Here is a 19,210-nt window from a genome sequence, read left to right as displayed (position 1 = left end):
CGACATGCTATCAATGTTGAACAGAGCAACTGGGATGAGGTACCTTTCGTGACGTTTACCTACAACACTGCCAGACAAGACACCATAGGATTTACACAGTTTTTCCTAGTGCATGGGCAGGAGGCAACTACGCCGATGGGCACTGTGTTTCTGTTACATCCATATGACGTGGACGACGACTACATCGGCCAAAACATAGCTGAGGAAGCTCGGCAGTTAGCTCGCGAGTCTGAACACTGCAGGCTCAAGAAAACGATTGCTGAAGGTATGACATGAGCAACTGCCCTGTTGTCTACCAGCCTGGTGACCTTCTCTGGATCTTCACTCCTATTTGGAAGGTTTGTCTCTCTGAGTAGCTCCTCAGGCGCTACTTTGGACATTATAAGGTTGTAAGACAGTTGTCTGATGGTACTTGTGAAGTTGAAGATTTCGACCCCAACACAAGATAACAAAAGATCAGAGATACAGTCCACGTCCTTTGAATGAAGACCTGTAAGGATCCTGCAACCCAGGGTAAATTTGAAGCTCCAGTGACAGGCAACAAACGGAAAGGTGACGAAGAACGTAGCGGCAAAAGGAGTTCCAATTTGATTACCGCCAGGGGGAGAATCAGTCATCCGGAGTTGGAGTGTGCAGGACCAATGACTCGTTCCCAGAATAGGACAACGTAACACAGGGATGCTGTTCTCTTAAGGAGGGAGTGATGTCACAGAACAAGCTGAGTAGCTCCATGGTGTAGTGGTTATGATACTAAACTGTTGCATGTAAGGTCTTGAGTTCAAAACTCACTTGGACTGTACAATTTTAATTTCTATATTTGGTTCAGATACATTCTAGAAGTATCCGCAAATGTCAAGAATCATTGTCCTGGAATGTTCTGTAGCTGTATATATACTGTATGTGTTTCTGGCCGGAGGCAGTTCGCTCTGTGCTCTTGTACGTGCAAATGCTGAATAAACCTTCATTAAGTGAAGTTAGTGTTTGTCATTCATCTCATTACACCTTCTCCTACGTGACCATATTTTTACTAGTTACTAGCTGAAGTATATCTAGTCCACTTCTGGTAGGTGATAATAAAACAATGATTCATTAGCAAATGAAAACATTTGTATGAAATTGATTGTTATTTTAACAAATAACCTTATCTGACAAGTTTATTGCATTTTCTATTTTTCCCCGCAGTTTGTTTGTCACAACAATATTTTTGAAATTAATACAGCTGTTATTCCACAAACATGGTCTGGATTGTACTTCCCAGATCAAATTCTTACACTTGAGGTCTGTCAGTTTTCTCCTCTCAGTTATGTGCTACACAAGAGCTTCTAAACAACTGCAAAAAGACTCTCGAGTGATAAGTGAAAATTAATGTCCAGATTGAGCAATGGAGGTCAAGTGAAAACATATTTCGCCCTCCCGCTCGTGCTTATGCTAGTAGGCCGCCCCATATTTCCATTTAATTCAATGTAAACATAAACACGAGTGGCGCCGCTGTACTGCCTGCTAGTCAACGATTGCATCATAGCCGAGGCCTTAGGATTACTGGAAAAATTTTAGTGGAAGTTCCTTCTCCAGTCTCATTGAGTTGAAAGTTTTGTGCTATCCTGACATAACATAATGGAAGCTATAGGTTTTACATATACAGGATGATCAGAAACAGTTTGAGAAGCTAAGGGTGTTTGAGTATGGCTATGCTTGGAAATAATTGTTAAGGGAAAAAACAGATACATTGTGCTATTTCTGTGTTAATTAGCACTGAAGGTAGCCAGTCAGGCTTGAGAGTGCAAATTCAAGTTGGCCGCCAGAGACAGTGACACCAAATGTGTGTTTTGTTTGGTTTCCTACAACTGAACAATAGAGTAATATGAGAACTGTGTATGGGATAGTAGCAAGAATAGAACCCGAGCCAAAGGCTCACCTGTCTTGTGCACTACCATCAACATTATGAGAACAAGTGACACTGATTGTAGCTGGTGGGCCACTTCAATTTGCACGCTGCAAAGAGCACAATGTAGTGTTTAAACAATTATTTCTCAGCACAATGTGCCCAGCGACACCCTTTCAAGCATTTCTGGCTATTTGTGACCTTCCTGTATATTCTTTAGCATACTAACATAGATGGAATCAACATTTTTTTTTGTTTAGGGGTGTTAGTGCACATTTAATTGAAAATAGGTCAAAAGTTTTTTTTTCAGGATACATGTATCCTAGCCAAAAATTGGTAGTTCTTATTTGTTGCTCCATTTTATCCACTTCTTAAGCCAGCTTGTTTCTTTCCCTTGATTTTAAATCCAATTTATTTTTCCTATATGGTAGACAATAATTTTAATGAATATTTTGTACATTACAGAAAAGAAATATTGTTCCAGTTTCAGCTGTAAATAATATTGCAGGTTTCTTTTGTATTATTTTGCTTCAGATTTAGCCCTCAAATGCCTCGACAACCACGAGGCCACTGACGGACTCAGCAGAGGTTTATGTCTGACCCTTCCTGCCCATCAGCAGCCACACACTCCTTTGTGTTTGGTACAGTACATGTATCGATGGTGTGTAAAACTACAAAAAAAAGTTCAAACACTGAACAAAATGTACCCTATTATCTATACGCCAGCTTAAACTCAATCAAGTAATATTAATTATTGCACTTTACACTGTAAGAAACATAGTTTAGTATGTGGCCACTGGGAGGCACGCCCATGACTGGGCATCACCTCTGCAGTGGCCAGCAGCAGCCTCATGGCAGTAAGTATGCATAAGGGTCCAAGAAAATGTATCCAGTTTCAAAGTCCATAACTGGCAAACTAATTGACAGAGTTGTCTATCTTTGGTAGTGTAATAGCTTGTAGTTCCGGCAGTCGCCACACGAGTGTTTTATTTCGTTGTTTTGTTTAGTCAGATGAAAGTCGCCATATAGTCAGTGCTTCGTTCTTAGTTGCACCTAGTTACTCGAGTAAACATGGCTGGCGCAAGGCTTACACTCGATGAAAGGAAGTCAGTTTTGAAGTTGTATTTTAAGTATGAAAATGTTAATGAGTTTTAACGGCAATCTCAGATATCTGTGAGACAGTGTACCCGTGAAACTGGAGTGAGTCGCTCAAGTGTTTGGCAAATTTTGAAGACAGCAAAGTAGAAGTGCTACATCCCACGATTGCTACACACAATGAACGAGGACGACCCAGATCGTAGAATGGAGTACTGTGAGTGGTTTATTAACATGGTGCCGCAACAATGAAGAGTTTGCAGAGATGATTGTGTGGTCTGATGAGGCACAGTTCAAACTCAATGGTACAGGAAATTGCCACAATTGCAGCTACTGGGCTGCCAAAAATCTGAACAAAGCCGTGAATTTGGCAGGAGTAAATGTGTGGTGTGGGTTGTTTTACTGGGGACTGATTGGGCAATTCTTCTTTGACGACACAGTTACCGGTGAGGTGTACTTTCAGAAGCTTCAGACATCTATTTTACCTGCCATCCGAGACTTGTATGGAGATGAAGAGTTTACTTTCAACAAACCCACTACCAAAATCGTGTTAGGGCACCAGGAAGATGGATAGGCCGTAGAGGTGGTGTAGAGTACACTTTCACCAAAAGTGAGACAACTCTGTCAATTAGTTTGCAAATTTTGGGCTTTTAAACAGTGGATACATTTTTCTGGACCCCTCTGTATTGAACGAGTATTCTTCATCTGTTACTCTGCCTCAGCGGGTAGTTTTCCACAATGCCGGCTGGCACAGTCACACCGTGAGCCTCCTCACTTATTAGAATGTTTCTTTGTTGGTTTCAGTAAGGACATAACCTAACCTAACCAAACTGAAGTGCACTGGTATCTAATAGAATGTATGTCGAAGAAGAGGATGTTATATTTCCACATAACCGCAGGTTATTTTTTGTGTGAAATATTTTAAAACATGGTGCTACACAGAGGGGATTTTCACTTTCAGTACTCCATCAACACACGTCTATTGAAAGAGCTCTTTTCATGCATAATGCAAACCAGGTTGTTGGTCTTTTCTTCTTTGTCCGGAAAATGCCTGGCTGTAAGACTAGTTGTATTTGGTGTTTGTGGTGGGAGACCAATGGATGATGCTTGCTGTGAAGAGGAAACAGTCAACTGTTCTCGAAGACTAATCAAGAATTCCAATCTGAACAGAAGCTATGCATTTAAGGGTGAAATATATATATAAACATTCCACGTGGGAAAAATATATCTAAAAGCAAAGATGATGTGACTTAACAAACAAAAGCGCTGGCAGGTCGACAGACACACAAACAAACACAAACATACACACAAAATTCTAGCTTTCACAAACAATGGTTGCTTCTTCAGGAAAGAGGGAAGGAGGGGGAAAGACGAGAGGATGTGGGTTTTAAGGGATAGGGTAAGGAGTCATTCCAATCACGGGAGCGGAAAGACACACGCATCCATCCGCACAAACACATGTATATATTACAAAAGTGGATATATGTGCAAGGGCATGGTGAAAAGTAAGCCTTCTGAACTTTTTATTCTGTTCCCAATATCAGTTGAGGTATTAACATGTTGTGCACCTTACTCTGTTAACTTTCCCGCTATGCGATACAAGAAGAAACCCTGTGCCACTAGAGGGCTCTAGATTGTTGTGTGTAACAGTGCAGTGTCTTGAGCACGATAATGCCAGACCACACATGAGCACCGTGATATCTGCAACAATCAAGTGCCTTGGGTTCATTGTCATTGATCATCCCACATACTGTCCCAACTTGGCGCTACCAGATTTTTCATCTGTTTCCTGAACTTTAAAAACACCTATGAAGAAATATGTTATCACCTGGGTGACTACGTTGAGAAATAAATAAGTAGATGTGGAATGTTAATAATGCCTGTATCATTTAAAAAAGCTTTAAGGTTTCACAAAAAAATTCAGACACAACCAGACTTGGTACGCATACCACCAGTCAGGAAAGAAGTATTTTCCATTGTGGTCTGGATGGAGGGAGAATTGCTCCAATCGAAACACTCCATATTGTTGTTATAATATGTGAGAACTCGTGGCTTTTGCACAATGCCCTTCCTCGAATTTACTTGTCAAAATGTATCACCATAGACACATTGTCCATCATCATGTCTTCTTTTTTTTTTTTTTTTTTTTTTGGCATCCAAGCAAGACTCATACAGCCATCATTGTACAGACAAGGTTTAAGACATCAGAATAAACATAATTAAAATATTAGATTAAAAGTTAACCTGCTCTTCCAGAAAAGGGTAATATATTCTCAAGTCTTTCAACTAGAGCAGTATGGCAATACATACAAACAGCAACCAATGGTGACCAAACGTTATAGGAGGTGGCTTGTAGCCCTGCATCAGTTCATGCAACCTAACATGATGTGGCTGACATCCCCTTAACCACTTTTCCACAATGGGTATGCAATGTTAAGGAACCAGCACAGAGTTCACTTTGGTATAATGACTGCCTTTGTATTTTGATGTCTACTGCCTATCTTTGATCTCCAGTTTTTCATTTTTTACAAAGTCAAAGAGCTCCTTTACATTTTGCTACATTGTAGCAACATTATCCGTAAATTGCATCTGGACTACTGGACCAGTTGTCAAGATATTATATATATCTCTTCCCACAGAAATCATGAGCAAGCTTCAAAACAATTCAAGAAGTTATTTTCTCTTCAGTATAATGACTACCATAATTTGTGACCTTACCAGTATAAGTAATGAACTCTTTTCCAGAACAGCTTTCACACAGTTCATAAATTCTGCTACCATATTGCTATTCTTTGTGGAAATAAGCTGCCTCCTTTCAATATGTCCTTTCCAGCTCAGAAGAGCTTCACCAACCGTAATGTCCTTTTGCACTGTATTAACAGACCTGACTCTGCACTTCAGATGTTCCATAATTGGCTGAAATTCAAATAGTTTTCTGCTTACATTACCTAAGGAATCATATGATGGACTTCTGCGAAGTGGAGGAATTTGAAATGTGGTGCTACAGAAGAATGCTGAAGGTTAGATGAGTAGATCATCTAACTAATGAGGAGATACTGAATAGCATTGAGGAGAAGAGAAATTTGTGGTGCAACATCATCAAAAGAAGGGGTCAGTTAGTAGGACACATTCTGAGACAGCAAGGGATCACCAATTTAGTACTGGAGGGAAGCGTGTGTGGTAAAAATTGTAGAGGAAGACCAAAAGATGAATACAGTACGCAGATTAAGAGGGATGTAGGTTGCAGTAGTTCCTTGGAGATGATGAGGTTTGCACAGGATAGAGTAGCATGGAGAGCTAGATGAAACCAGTCTTCGGACCAAAGACCCCAACAACAGCAACAGGTTTATTAAAGAATGATGTGTCAAATGACTTCCTCTTCGAAAAGTACAGTTTGCATTCTGGCTCGTGCAAAATTTCTTGAAGCATGAATATTCCAGTCAGTATCTTCAAGTTATCACCTGTTGTGTATTGTCAGCAGGAAACTCAAGATCATGCAGTTAAATTGGAATAAGAAGCTATGTACTGATGTGCTTATAAGTTTGTCTGACCAGTTACTGTTTTGCACAGTCAACTTCAAAATAAATATTTAAACAATTTATCACATCAGTCTGTATTAGTGGCACATTTATGCCACTCTTACCAGTGAACAAAAACTGCTGTTGAGCTAAACTAAATTGCACAAAAACATTTTGTGGCATCTGTTGCAGTGTTGTGTCATCAAGTCATCACTACTTTCTAAAAGCAACCATTCTATTTCTGAATTAAACAAATGGCTCTTTTTTTGCCAACTAGTAAAAACACACCGCTAACAGTGCAAAATAGATAAGTATTTGACTGTCACTCTCACATTTACAGTACTTGTGAGATGAATGTTATAACAAACTGGGAATACACTATATTGACTGACAAGCAGTACCATTTAGTAGAGAATGCATTAACTAATAGCATTCCCATTAGCTTCAAGCTACAGAATACAACAGATAGATATATTTGCCGAACCCATTGAGAATGAACAGACCACAGATAGATGTATCCACACTGCCCACTTGGTGGTGTTTCAAAATAAATGCTTCTACAATTCTCTCTCTCTTGTTACTGTGCCACCTTAACTGATAAAATCAAGTATCTGACCAACCTAAGTTGGTTTTATTCAATAAAATCTTTTTACAGTAAGAAACTTTTAATGCTTAAACTGCAAATTTCCTATTGCAATTATTAAAGTATGATAACTAGTTTCGGGGCTATCAACAACCATCTTCAAATCATTTGAAATGTAAAGAAGCTATGAATAAGCATTGGAAAGCATCATTAGCTGTAGTCATGCAATGATATGCATTTGTGAATACCAAGACAATGACAGTATGTTGCTTAAAAACCATAACTGCAGGATGGTGGTAGTAAAGGAAAATGGCCTGTTGCATGAGTAAAAGTTGCATCAAATGTTCATTATTTGCAGTACTACAGAAAGTATTATAATGAGAACAGTATGTGCAACAGTTCCAAAAACTGTCAGCCTGGCTTAAAAAAGAATGATTCTGCATGGTGTATGAAATTATAATAGTGTTCCAATCCTTCCATGTTTTTAAAAAAGAATCCAATATGTCTGTATGGTTACACCTTTTCAAAACTACTATATTGATACTAAGATACTGAATTCTGAGAATCAAGCCTAAACACCATTCCTTGTAAAGACTCAACTATGGTTATTCTGTACAGACTGCAATTATATACTAAACTTAGCCACATGTCTAATGTCATAGTCGTAATATAAACTTAAATGTGTGTGGTCAGAAAGTAAATGAATATGAAATTTGTAATTTCTAATGGAAAAATAGGAAAACATCAACAAAAGTGAAAATCGCTGTGTGTACTTCGACATTCCCATTCTTTCTGCTAAGTGTGCAAATAGAGGACTGACTACAAAATGGCCAAAACTAGAAGATGACTCACTGAAATGGAATCAAGAACACCCTCAAAATGGGGCACTGGAATTAACACAAAAACGATTCAAATACACACTTGTAAGCTAGCGCTACAGTAGAACTTAACAGATATTAAGGATGGAGTTGATGGGCTACAGGTTTATGAAGCAGCATGGACTTAACATATGAGCTAAAACCAAAATATCTCAGAAAGTGTCACAAGAGTATGGAGAGAAAATATTCTCTCTCCATCACTTTATTATTCAATACTGAAAGAAAATCAGTTTGGAACTAAGCCAAATGGCAAAAAAGGATGGAACCCCCCTAACATTTCAAGTGCCAAGTAACAGAATTGTTGCTATGAAAGATGCTACAACTGTAACTATGCAAACAAATGGAATTGAAAAAATACACTACACTGATGTCCTTTTCCAGGTATTGTTCACATACAAGACAAGGGTTGGGTGGACAAGGCTGGTATGAAATTATGGATTAAGAGTGTATGGGAGAGAAGGAAAGGAGCTGTATGGAGAGTTCTCTCATGTGCTATATCAGTTTAGCAGTCATTTGAAGTATTCTGTGAAAGAGAAAGAAATTGAGACAGGGAAATATAGAGCTTGCTGTTATTCCATGAGGACTTACTGCACAACTGCAACCTCTTAATGTCTCTATAAATAAACCATTTAAAGTGTGTGAGAGAAAAGAATGGAACAAACGGACGATGGATGAAACTCAACAAGAATTCACGCTGAAGGGAGCTTTAACATGACCTACAATCAAACAAGTGTGTTACTGGATAAAACAATCAAGGTCTACAGTGAGAGAAGACATTTTTGTTAAATCTTTCAAGAAATGCAGCATCAGCAATGCTCTTGGTGGCAGTGAAGACCATCTTATACATGAAGAGAACAATGACGGTGATGAAGAGGAAGAAGAAGAACAATCAGGTGACAATTTTCAGAGATTTTAAAGGTCAGTTTAGTTTATAAAACTAAGAATTTTTTTAAGCCTGTCTTTGCAATCTACTACGAAAAATGGTCAAAAAGCTATTTAAAAATTGCTTAAAAATTAAGGTGTGTCTTATAGTCCATAAAATAGGTAACATGTAAGTATCTTTTAGTTGTGCCTGTCTGGAACTTAACATGTCATGTTTGCAGTAAGTAGGAATCTGTCTTTTCCTTACATTCTTGATATTCCAAGCTGGAGTTTCCATTGTTTAAAATATATTTCACAACTTGTTAAAGAATATAACAGTACAGTAACTTGTAAGCAAAGGTCAATCTGTGCATAATGACAAACCATAGCTTAAGAAAAGATTGCATAATTCCTTTGCATAAAAAAATCCATTGAAACTGCTCCAATTGACATGCGATTGTTTAATGCTCCCTGCACTACAGCTCCAGAGTAAATATATCAAAAGTTTGAATTACTGCTGTTCCTTCAAACCCTTACAATTAAAACCAGATCTATTTCTAACAAAAGATGGGCATATAATTTCCATCACAGCTGTGGATATTAGTTTTGATAAATATCTATGGAAACTTAAACATTTTAAAACAAGCAACACTTTTGGTGGTCCATTTAACTTCTGTGCCCTCAATGAAAGTAATTACAGTGCATAATCATAAATGCATGGGATTCTGGAAGAAGAGTGTCTAAACAGGTCATTGTCATTCATGTTCCCACTGTAGCATCAGGGATACAATGGCTGACATGTATTCATCAATTTTTTAAACATGGCAAAACAAAAAACAACAAAATGCTTATTTCAAAAGACATGATGTACATTACATATTACAAAGATTATTTTGGTACAAAAGTTGAAATTATGAAAATATCACAAATGCTTTATATTATTGCACTGACTTTTAAGTGTGGAATATCACAAAAAATGACACTTAACTATGTGGAATGTAATTTCAATTGTTTCAATATCAGAATAAAAACCTATCTTTCAGCTAAGTATTCCATGTTATTTACTTCTATTCACATGGCAGTGGTTACACACAGCCACTCTACACTATATTTTCAGTCAGTTTGATAAATGTTTATCTGTTTCTGTAGACAACAAAGCAAATATCTTGCAAAGATAGGCACTATATTCATTTATATTGGCATCCGTAAATTGCTTGTTTGGTGAGAAATTTGTGCTATATTGATATAAAATAGTTAACATTTTATTAATAATTGCTCTTAGAATTCCTTATTTTGCCATATATGCAAATCACTTTTTTTTACAAAAAAAGTCTGTAAAAATATGTAATATAGTAAGAACAGTAACTTTCAAATGTACTGTTCTAATTACATTTATATGTATTCATATCGGCAACATGCATCTCTTATGTGTCATATTTTTCTTAAATGTATGTACAGAATAAATTTTTATATGTACATACAAACTATACATGAATATCTTTCTTACAACAAAAGCAAATGTTCACATTTAATGTGATGACTAAGAACTGAGAAGTGTTCAAACTGGTGTTACTCACAGGGTAAATTTCTAAAATAAATATGAAATTATTTACATTTAAATACAATAAACCCCTGCAAATCTTAGTCAAAGGCAAATACAAAGTACAATCACAGGTAACATTACCAAGGACATTTATCTTAAAATGACTATGAGACAACATTAACTTCTCGAGGAGACGACGTTACTGCTAACATTGGTTGTTCTTCTCTTCTCGCTTCACAAGTTGCTTGTCTAATTGCTTCCTTGTAAGGACCACGTTTTTTCTTATTGTATCGTGTCTAGATGTAGGAGAGGAAAAAAACCACACACACATAAATAAACTGAGTTCTTATCTACCTTCTTACTGAAAAATAACTACATGTACAAAATAGCATACATACCTTGAATGTTTCTAAGAATGGACTAAGCTGATCACAAGGCATTAAAGATGAGGTAGATGATCCATACCATGCAACATGAGCTTGTGGAGCAAGTGACATACCATCGTCTTTCCGCGCAACAGTAATACTCAAAACCTAAAGAAACAAATTATTCCAATTAAATCCTATGTAAAAATATATAACTGGTATGTCCTTGAATGCAGATATTTATTTTAGAAAACATTATGAATCTAAGTTTATAATCAGTAATTACAGACTGCACATTTTTAAAGAGTAACAACCACAGTGCTCACTTTCACTGCGAGAAGAAATGATGATGTATCTCAATAACAGGACATAAGGGCATGAATGGGGCATTAACAGAACAGAAGCTGTCAGCCAAAGCAATTATTGTTCTGTGAAGTGGCACTACGTAACCACAGACTTTCATAAAACAGCAAATCCAGAAGTCCAGACCAATGTTATCCATAAGTAATTACATCTACATCTCTACTCTGCAATTCACACTTAAGTGCCTGGCAGATGGTTCTTTGAGCCACCTTTAGACTATTTCTCTACCATTCCACTAACAGCATATTGGAAAAATGCACATGCTCTGATTTCTCTTATTTTATTACAATGGTAATTTCTCCCTATGTCATTGGGTGCCAACAGAATATTTTTATATTCAGAGAAAAAAGTTGGTGCCTAAAAGTTCAACAAAAGATCTCGCCACGGCAAAAAATGCCTTTGCCTTTGTTTTAATGATTTCCACTTCAACTCGCGTATCATACCCATGACACTCTCTCCCATATTTTGTGATAATACAAAACAAGCTGCCCTTCTTTAGACTTTTTCGATGTCAGTGATAACATGCTGCACAGAACTACTTTAGTAGAAGATGGTCAAGTTCAGTGCACACAGTCCCTTCATTCCAATTTGTTTGTAATCATAATTCCTACCTATTCAGCTGAATTGAGAGAATTTAGATTTGTGTTATTTATTGTGCAGCCAAAATTTTACGGATTTCTTTTCTTACTCACTGGCATGATCTCCCACATTTCCTTATGCAGACACAATTGTCACTTTTTGCAGCACTAAGATATCATGTCTGAGTCATTTTGCAATTGATTTTGATCTTCTGGAGACAGCATCATCTGCAAAAAATTTAAGAGGGCTGCTCACATTGTCTCCTACACTGTTTATGAAGATTATGAACAGCAGAGGGCGTGTAACACTTATTTGAGGAATACCAGATACGTGTTACTCAATTTTAATGCTGTGACTTTTCAAACAGGAAACCACAAATACAGTCACACAGATGAAGTGACAGAAATACATTCTGACCAGAAGTCTCTTCTGAGAAACACTGTCAAAAAACATCTGTAAATCTAGAAATATAGAATCAATTTGAGATCCCATGTCAATCACACTTGTTGTTGTTGTTGTTGTTGTTGTTGTTGTTGTGGTCTTCAGTCCTGAGACTGGTTTGATGCAGCTCTCCATGCTACCCTATCCTGTGCAAGCTTCTTCATCTCCCAATACCTACTGCAACCTACATCCTTTTGAATTTGTTTGTGTATTCATCTCTTGGTCTCCTTCTACGATTTTTACCCTCCATGTTGCCCTCCAATACTAAATTTGTGATCCCTTGATGCCTCAGAATATGTCCTACCAACCGATCCCTTCTTCTAGTCAAGTTGTGCAACAAACTCTTCTTCTCCCCAATCCTATTCAATACTTCCTCATTAGTTATGTGATCTACCCATCTAATCTTCAGCATTCTTCTGTAGCACCACATTTCGAAAGCTTCTATTCTCTTCTTGTCTAAACTATTTACCGTCCATGTTTCACTTCCATACATGGCTACACTCCATACAAATACTTTCAGAAATGGCTTCCTGACACTTAAATCTACACTCGATGTTAACAAATTTCTCTTCTTCAGAAACGTTTTCCTTGCCATTGCCAGTCTACATTTTATATCCTCTCAACTTCGACCATCATCAGTTATTTTGCTCCCCAAGTAGCAAAACTCCTTTACTACTTGAAGTGTCTCATTTCCTAATCTAATCCCAGAGCATCAACCATCTTAATTCGACTACATTCCGTTATTGTCATTTTGCTTTTGAGGATGTTCAATTTATATCCTCCTTTCAAGACACTGTCCATTCCGCTCAACTACTCTTCCAAGTCCTTTGCTGTTTCTGAGAGAATTACAATGTCATTGGCAAACCTCAAAGTTTTTATTTCTTCTCCATGGATTTTAATACCTACTCCGAATTTTTCTTTTGTTTCCTTTACTGCTTGATCAATATACAGATTGAATAACATTGGGAAAGGCTACAACCCTGTCTCACTCCCTTCCCGACCACTGCTTCCCTTTCATGCTCCTCGACTCTCATAACTGCTATCTGATTTCTGTACAAATTGTAAATAGCCTTTTGCTCCCTGTATTTAACCCCTGACACCTTTAGAATTTGAAAGAGAGTATACCAGTCAACATTGTCAAAATATTTATCTAAGTCTACAAATTCTAGAAACATAGGTTTGCCTTTCCTTAATCTTTCTTCTAAGATACGTCATGAGGTCAGTATTTCCTCATGTTCCAATATTTCTGCGGAATCCAAACTGATCTTCCCCAAGGTTGGCTTCTACCAGTTTTTCCACTGGTCTGTAAAGAATTCGTGTTAGTATTTTTCAGCTGTGACTTATTAAATTTCCCTTAGGGGTTAAATTTTCAAAAATAGTGACAAGCGTAACTTTTATTTCTAACAGAGGAACCAAATACAAATTTTCGTGGGTTTAGCTTCAAAAATGTTTGCACAATAAATATTCCCATAAAATCTTCCATCCCCTGAATTTCCAAAAACAGTGAAATACGTATTTTTTAATTTCTAACTGCAAAGCCCAATTTAAATTTTGGTAGTTCTAGCTTCATAATAAAATATTTTCATAAAAACTCCCATTCTCTATTTTATCCCCTTAGGGGTTCAATTTCCAGAAATACTAAAACACTATTTTTTTTTTTTTTTGACCGAGGAGTCAGATACCAATGTTCATAGCTGTAGCTTTAAAAATAAGGACATATTTTCAAAAAATGCCTTCACCCACTATTTCACCCCCATAGGGTTAAATTCCAAAAATGGTGAAACACATATATATCTCTATTTCTGACCAAGAAACCAAATACCAATATTTATACGTCTAGCTTCAGGATTGCTTGAATAGTGACATTTTTCAAAAAAAGGCCTTCATCCCCTACTTCAGCCCCTTAGGGTTGGAATTTCGAAAAATCCCTTCTTAAATGACACCTAGAGTTTAAGATCCACACCTTTCTCCACATTTCACATTTCTATCCTTAGCGGTTTGGGCTGGGTGATGATAAGTCGGTCCATCAGTCAGTCAGGATATTGTCTTTTACATACAAGGATAAAAAATAAATTTCTCATTTGCTAAAGCTATTATTTCTTTGAATTGAAGCCATATCTGGTCTCTACTTCCACAGTCAGTTTGGAAGGAGTGAAAACTCTCTCTTACAACAAGATGTCACACAAATTTTTATCAGTTTTTTTTAAATAGATACATTTTTGCATTTTCTTTTGGCAGATCTGGATGTTGCGACAGTCAATCTCACTACAGTGACCTTGTGGCCACTAAGCCCTATATCTGTCATGATGTGCCCTATTTCCTTTATTGCAAGAAGTCAAGTATGTTTCCGTAACCATTTACACACTTCTAGTCGGTTCCTGAACTAATTGTTCAAAATAATTTTCTGAGAAAGTATTCAATGTGAAATCGTATGATGATTTATGCCTACCAAGGGCTTTAAACATGTATTTTCATGAACATATCGTGGGCAGATTGAAGTTATCACCAACTATTACTACATGGGTAGGGTACCTATTTGAAATGAGACTATAGTTTTATTTGAACTGTTCAGCATCTGAATCATTGGAGAGGGATGGGGAGGGGCTACGTAAAAGAAACCAATTATTAATTTATTACAGTTGTCTGGTATAACCTCTACCCAAGGACCTAACTACTTCATTTTCACTAAAAGATAAACAACTTCTAGCAGCAACAAATATGCTGCCAACAAGTGAATTTAATCGACCCTTTCTGAACTCTGTTACGTCTTTTGTAAAAATTTTAGCTAGACTATCTCCTGCCTTAGCTTGCTTTCAGTACCTATACCGACAAAATTCTCAAAGTGTAGACATCAGGCATTTTGTTAATCTAAATACTGGTACTGTTGATGATTCTTTTTGACAAACAACAAAGCTCATCCTTATGATGCAGGTACCACTTCAATATAATGGCTAGTTGGTGCTCACATTTAAACTCCAACAAATATATTAGATTCAATATTACACAGAAAACACTTCCTCATGCTCTGGAAAATTATATTTGTTTAGCCACAAACTGGGTTTCGGGTTATTAGGCCATGATCAGCCTAAGATGCCAGAAGCTCATCTGTGACCAAACTAATACAGTTTTGCAGAGGATTAAGATGAAAAATGTGGTTACTCATATGTTAAATTCATTTGGACAGATTACTGCAGCTGGACCAGCACATTCCACATTTGTTAACAAGCTGGTGATTGCTCCATCCAGAAATTCATCAATTATCTCACTGAGTCCATGCTGCGCAGAGAGGGATCGGGTACCCACTAAAGCACATGAAGCACTGTATGACACAGGATCACCGTCGAACTGAACACACACACACACACACACACACACACACACACACACACACACACACACAATCCACTAAGATGATGATAGGTTACCATGGTAAAAAAAAAAAATAAAAAAAATAAAGGGCATTTAAATCAATATATCTGTTTCCATTTGAATGTATGTTGTCCCATACAAAATGTCAGACAATTACAAACTCATTAAATAATGTATATTACATCCAACATTCTCAAACAAGAAAAATCAAGGATGGACTAATGACAATTATGAGAAAGATAGATTGTCAGTGGAGATGTTGAGTCACAGACAGGCACAACAAAAAGACTGATAAACAAGTAAGCTTTCAGGCAAAAGACCGTTTCTAAATTAGACGACACAGATACACACTCATGCAAATGCAACACACACACACACACACACACACACACACACACACACACACGACCACTGTCTCTGCCTGTTCCACTGTCTCTGGCTCCTGTGGCCAGAGTGCGAGCAACAACACATGATGGAAGAAGTAATCTGGGTCGTAGGGGTAAGGAGGAGGCTGGAGTCTGCAGGGGGAGGGAAGATCGAAAATCACAATTCATCTAACAGTATTATCTTAGGCAATCAATATGGTTTCAGAAAAGGCCGCAGCACAATCCATGCAATAAATGAATTAGTCACAAAAGTTAGCAGATGTTTTGATGATAGAATGTGTGTGTCAGGCATCTTTTGTGACCTGTCCAAAGCCTTCGACACAGTAAATCATGACCTGCTTCTCCAAAAATTGGCACGCTATGGTTTTCAAGGCAAATCTCTTAGCTGGATGTCATCATACTTGGCAAACAGAAAACAAAGAGTACTTATTAACATCAACAGCAAGAAATTTCGCTCTGGCTGGAAAAAAACACTCAATTAGGTGTTCCACAAGGTTCAATATTAGGACCACTGCTTTTTCTGTATTATATTAATGATATGCCATGTCAGGTCCAGTCTGATACTACCCTCTATGCAGATGACTCAACAACTGTAGTCTGGTGTAAAATGAGGTAGACCTAATTCATCATATTGAACAAACACTTGGGGAAGTGGAGGCATGGGTCAAAAACAATAACTTGACATTAAATTTTACAAAACCAGAAATTGTTCATTTTACCACAAAACAATCTGCACAGTCTATAAGTGAAATAAGGTATATGGACAAAAAATTAGAGACTGCAGACTGTGTCAAATTCCTTGGCGTGTTAGTCAATAAAAACCTGTTATGAAGTCACCATGTGGACAACATACTGGGTCGACTAAATAGCCTTGTATATATTATGAATATCTTGTACAGTGTTAATGATTTAGCTGTAAGAAAAACTGTGTATAATGCATATTTTGTTTCAGTAATTAGGTATAGTATAATTTTCTGGGGGTCTGAAGAAACAAATTTACTTAGAGCTTTTATACTACAAAAAAGAATCATCCGAGCAATGGTGGGAGCAAAACCAAAGCAACATTGCAAACCTTTACTTGTAAAACTAGATCTAATGAGCATTCCAACATATACATCTATGGAACTCTCACTTGCACAAAAAGAAACCCACAACTTTTTGAGGGCAACTTCTTCTTGCATCAATATGATACTAGGTATAGAACGAGCTACATGTTACCTACCCACCGTTTAAAATCATATGAAAAAAGCCGTACAATATGGGCATGAAATTTGTAAACAAAATATGGAAAGATATGGATGACTCAAATGTAAAAGGTACCAAAAGAGACCTGGAAAAATATCTGAAAGATAAATGTTACTAGAGTGTAGAAGATTTCATGAATGGCAACAATGCATTATAATTGTAATTAAAATATCTCTCTGAAGATGTTACACCATATATATTATTAGTTTATTGTCTATGTTTAGTATTATTATACATAGTGTAAAACTGAAAAGTCACCTTTGTCACAATGTTTGATTGTATAAGAAATGTTATGTGACAATAAAATTGAATTGAATACAGAGGTGGGGATGGGGGATGATAGAGTGCTGCTTGTGGGAGCATACAGGGATGAGGTGGGGAGATGGTAGGGCAGCTGGGTGGGAGGTTAGATGGAAGGGGGCAGGTGTGGCGGAAAGGGAGAGAAGTAAAAAGATTATGGTTGTGTTTGTTGTGTAGAGGGCTATGTAGTGTAGCGCTGGAGTGGAAACAGCGAAGGGGATAGGTGGGTGAAGGAAAATGACTAATGAAATTTGAGGCCAGAAGGTTTAGAGAACGTAGGATACTTTGCAGGGGGAGATCCTCAATTGTGCAGTTCAGAAAAGCTGGTGTCGGTTGGAAGGATCCAGACAGTATGGGCTGTGAAGCAGTCATTGAAATGAAAAAAACATTCTGTTGGGCAGCGTTTTAAGCAACTAAGCGTTCTAGCTGTTTTTCGACAACGGTTTGTCGATGGCCATTCATGCGGACAGACAGCTTCTTGGTTGTCATGCCCTCGTAAAATACAGTTCAGAGGTTGCAGCTTATCTTGTGTATAACATGCCTGTTTTCACAGATAGCCCTACCTTTGATGGGATAGGTGCTGCTTGTGACTGGACTGGAGTAGGTGGTGGTGGGAGGGTGTATGGGGCATGTCTTACTTCTAGGTCTGTTACAGAAATATGAACTATGAGCCATGGGGTTGGGAGCAGGGGTTGAGTAGGGATTTGCAAGGATGTTATGTAGGTTCAGTGGGCGGTGGAATAATGTGGTGGGAGGAGTGGGAAGGATATTGAGTAGGACATTCATCATTTCCAGGCATGGTGAGAGGTAGTTGAAACCCTGGCAGAGAATGCAACCTAAAATCTAAGCTGCAACCATTGTGCTGTGTTCTATGTGGGCATGACAACCAATAAGCTGTCCGTCCCCACAAATGGCCACCAAACTGTGGTCAAGAAACAAGTGGACCACCCTGTTGCTGAGCATGCAGCCAAACATGACACCCATCAGTTCAATGACTGATTCAAAGTCTGTGCCACTTGGATCCTTCCTGCCAACACCAGCTTTTCTCATTTGTGCAAGTGGGAACTCGCCCTGCAATATATCCTACGTTCCCATAACCATCCTGGCCTCAACCTTCGTTAGTCACTGTCCTTCACCCACCTATCGCCTTCTCTGTTCATACTCCAGCATTATACTTCACAGCCCTATATTCTGCCAAGTACCCATAGTCTCTTTACTTCTTCCCTTTTCCGTTGCCCCCCCCCCTCCCCCTCCCTCTATTTATCCTTCCGAATGTATCTATCTACCTTACTCTCTCCCCACCTCACCTCTGTATGTTCCTACAAGCAGTATTTTACTGTCCCCCACCCCTACCTTGCCTGCCTCCCCCAGCCTCCTCTTTACCACCACCATCCAGACTACTTATCCCATCATGTGCTGCTGCTCGCAATCTTGCCTCTGCAGCTAGACACAGTGGTGATGTGTGAATGAGTTGCGTTTGCTTGAACTTGTGTTTCTACGTTGTATAATTTAGAAAAAAGGCCTTTTGGCCAAAAGCTTACTTGTTTAGTAGTCTTTTTGTTGGGTCTGTCTCCAACTCAATGTCTAACATTTTGACTCTTCTGACGAATTCACACTGAGGAAAGATGTTAATCATTTTCATCTTTTTTTCTGAAGGAACAGCACAAAAAGAATCAGCAGTAGATAAGACATTATCAACATCACTGTAAAAAAAAACCAAATGAACAATTAAAACATGGCTATCTTAAGTGTGCACCAGCTACTCCAACCCAAGGTGTATAAAACACTCACAACAAATTCCA

The 19,210-nt window shown here is 37.9% G+C and overlaps 1 protein-coding gene across 1 annotated transcript in view; it reads right to left on the bottom strand.

Moving 5' to 3' along the window:
• Positions 1 to 9,560: 9,560 nt before the first annotated feature.
• LOC126365932 (PWWP domain-containing protein 2B-like) overlaps positions 9,561 to 19,210 on the bottom strand; it is a 203,413-nt gene continuing 193,763 nt past the window's right edge. Inside the window, exons 5-6 of the mRNA XM_050008701.1 lie at positions 10,759 to 10,893; positions 9,561 to 10,656 (exon numbers count right to left, since the gene is read on the bottom strand). Coding sequence (XP_049864658.1) covers positions 10,525 to 10,656; positions 10,759 to 10,893 — 267 coding nt within the window. The 3' untranslated portion in view covers positions 9,561 to 10,524. The remainder of the gene's footprint in view (positions 10,657 to 10,758; positions 10,894 to 19,210) is intronic.

Source organism: Schistocerca gregaria, chromosome 4 (genome assembly GCF_023897955.1).
Source record: "Schistocerca gregaria isolate iqSchGreg1 chromosome 4, iqSchGreg1.2, whole genome shotgun sequence".
Lineage (NCBI taxonomy): Eukaryota > Metazoa > Arthropoda > Insecta > Orthoptera > Acrididae > Schistocerca > Schistocerca gregaria.
This window is presented reverse-complemented; position numbering and strand designations above follow the sequence as displayed.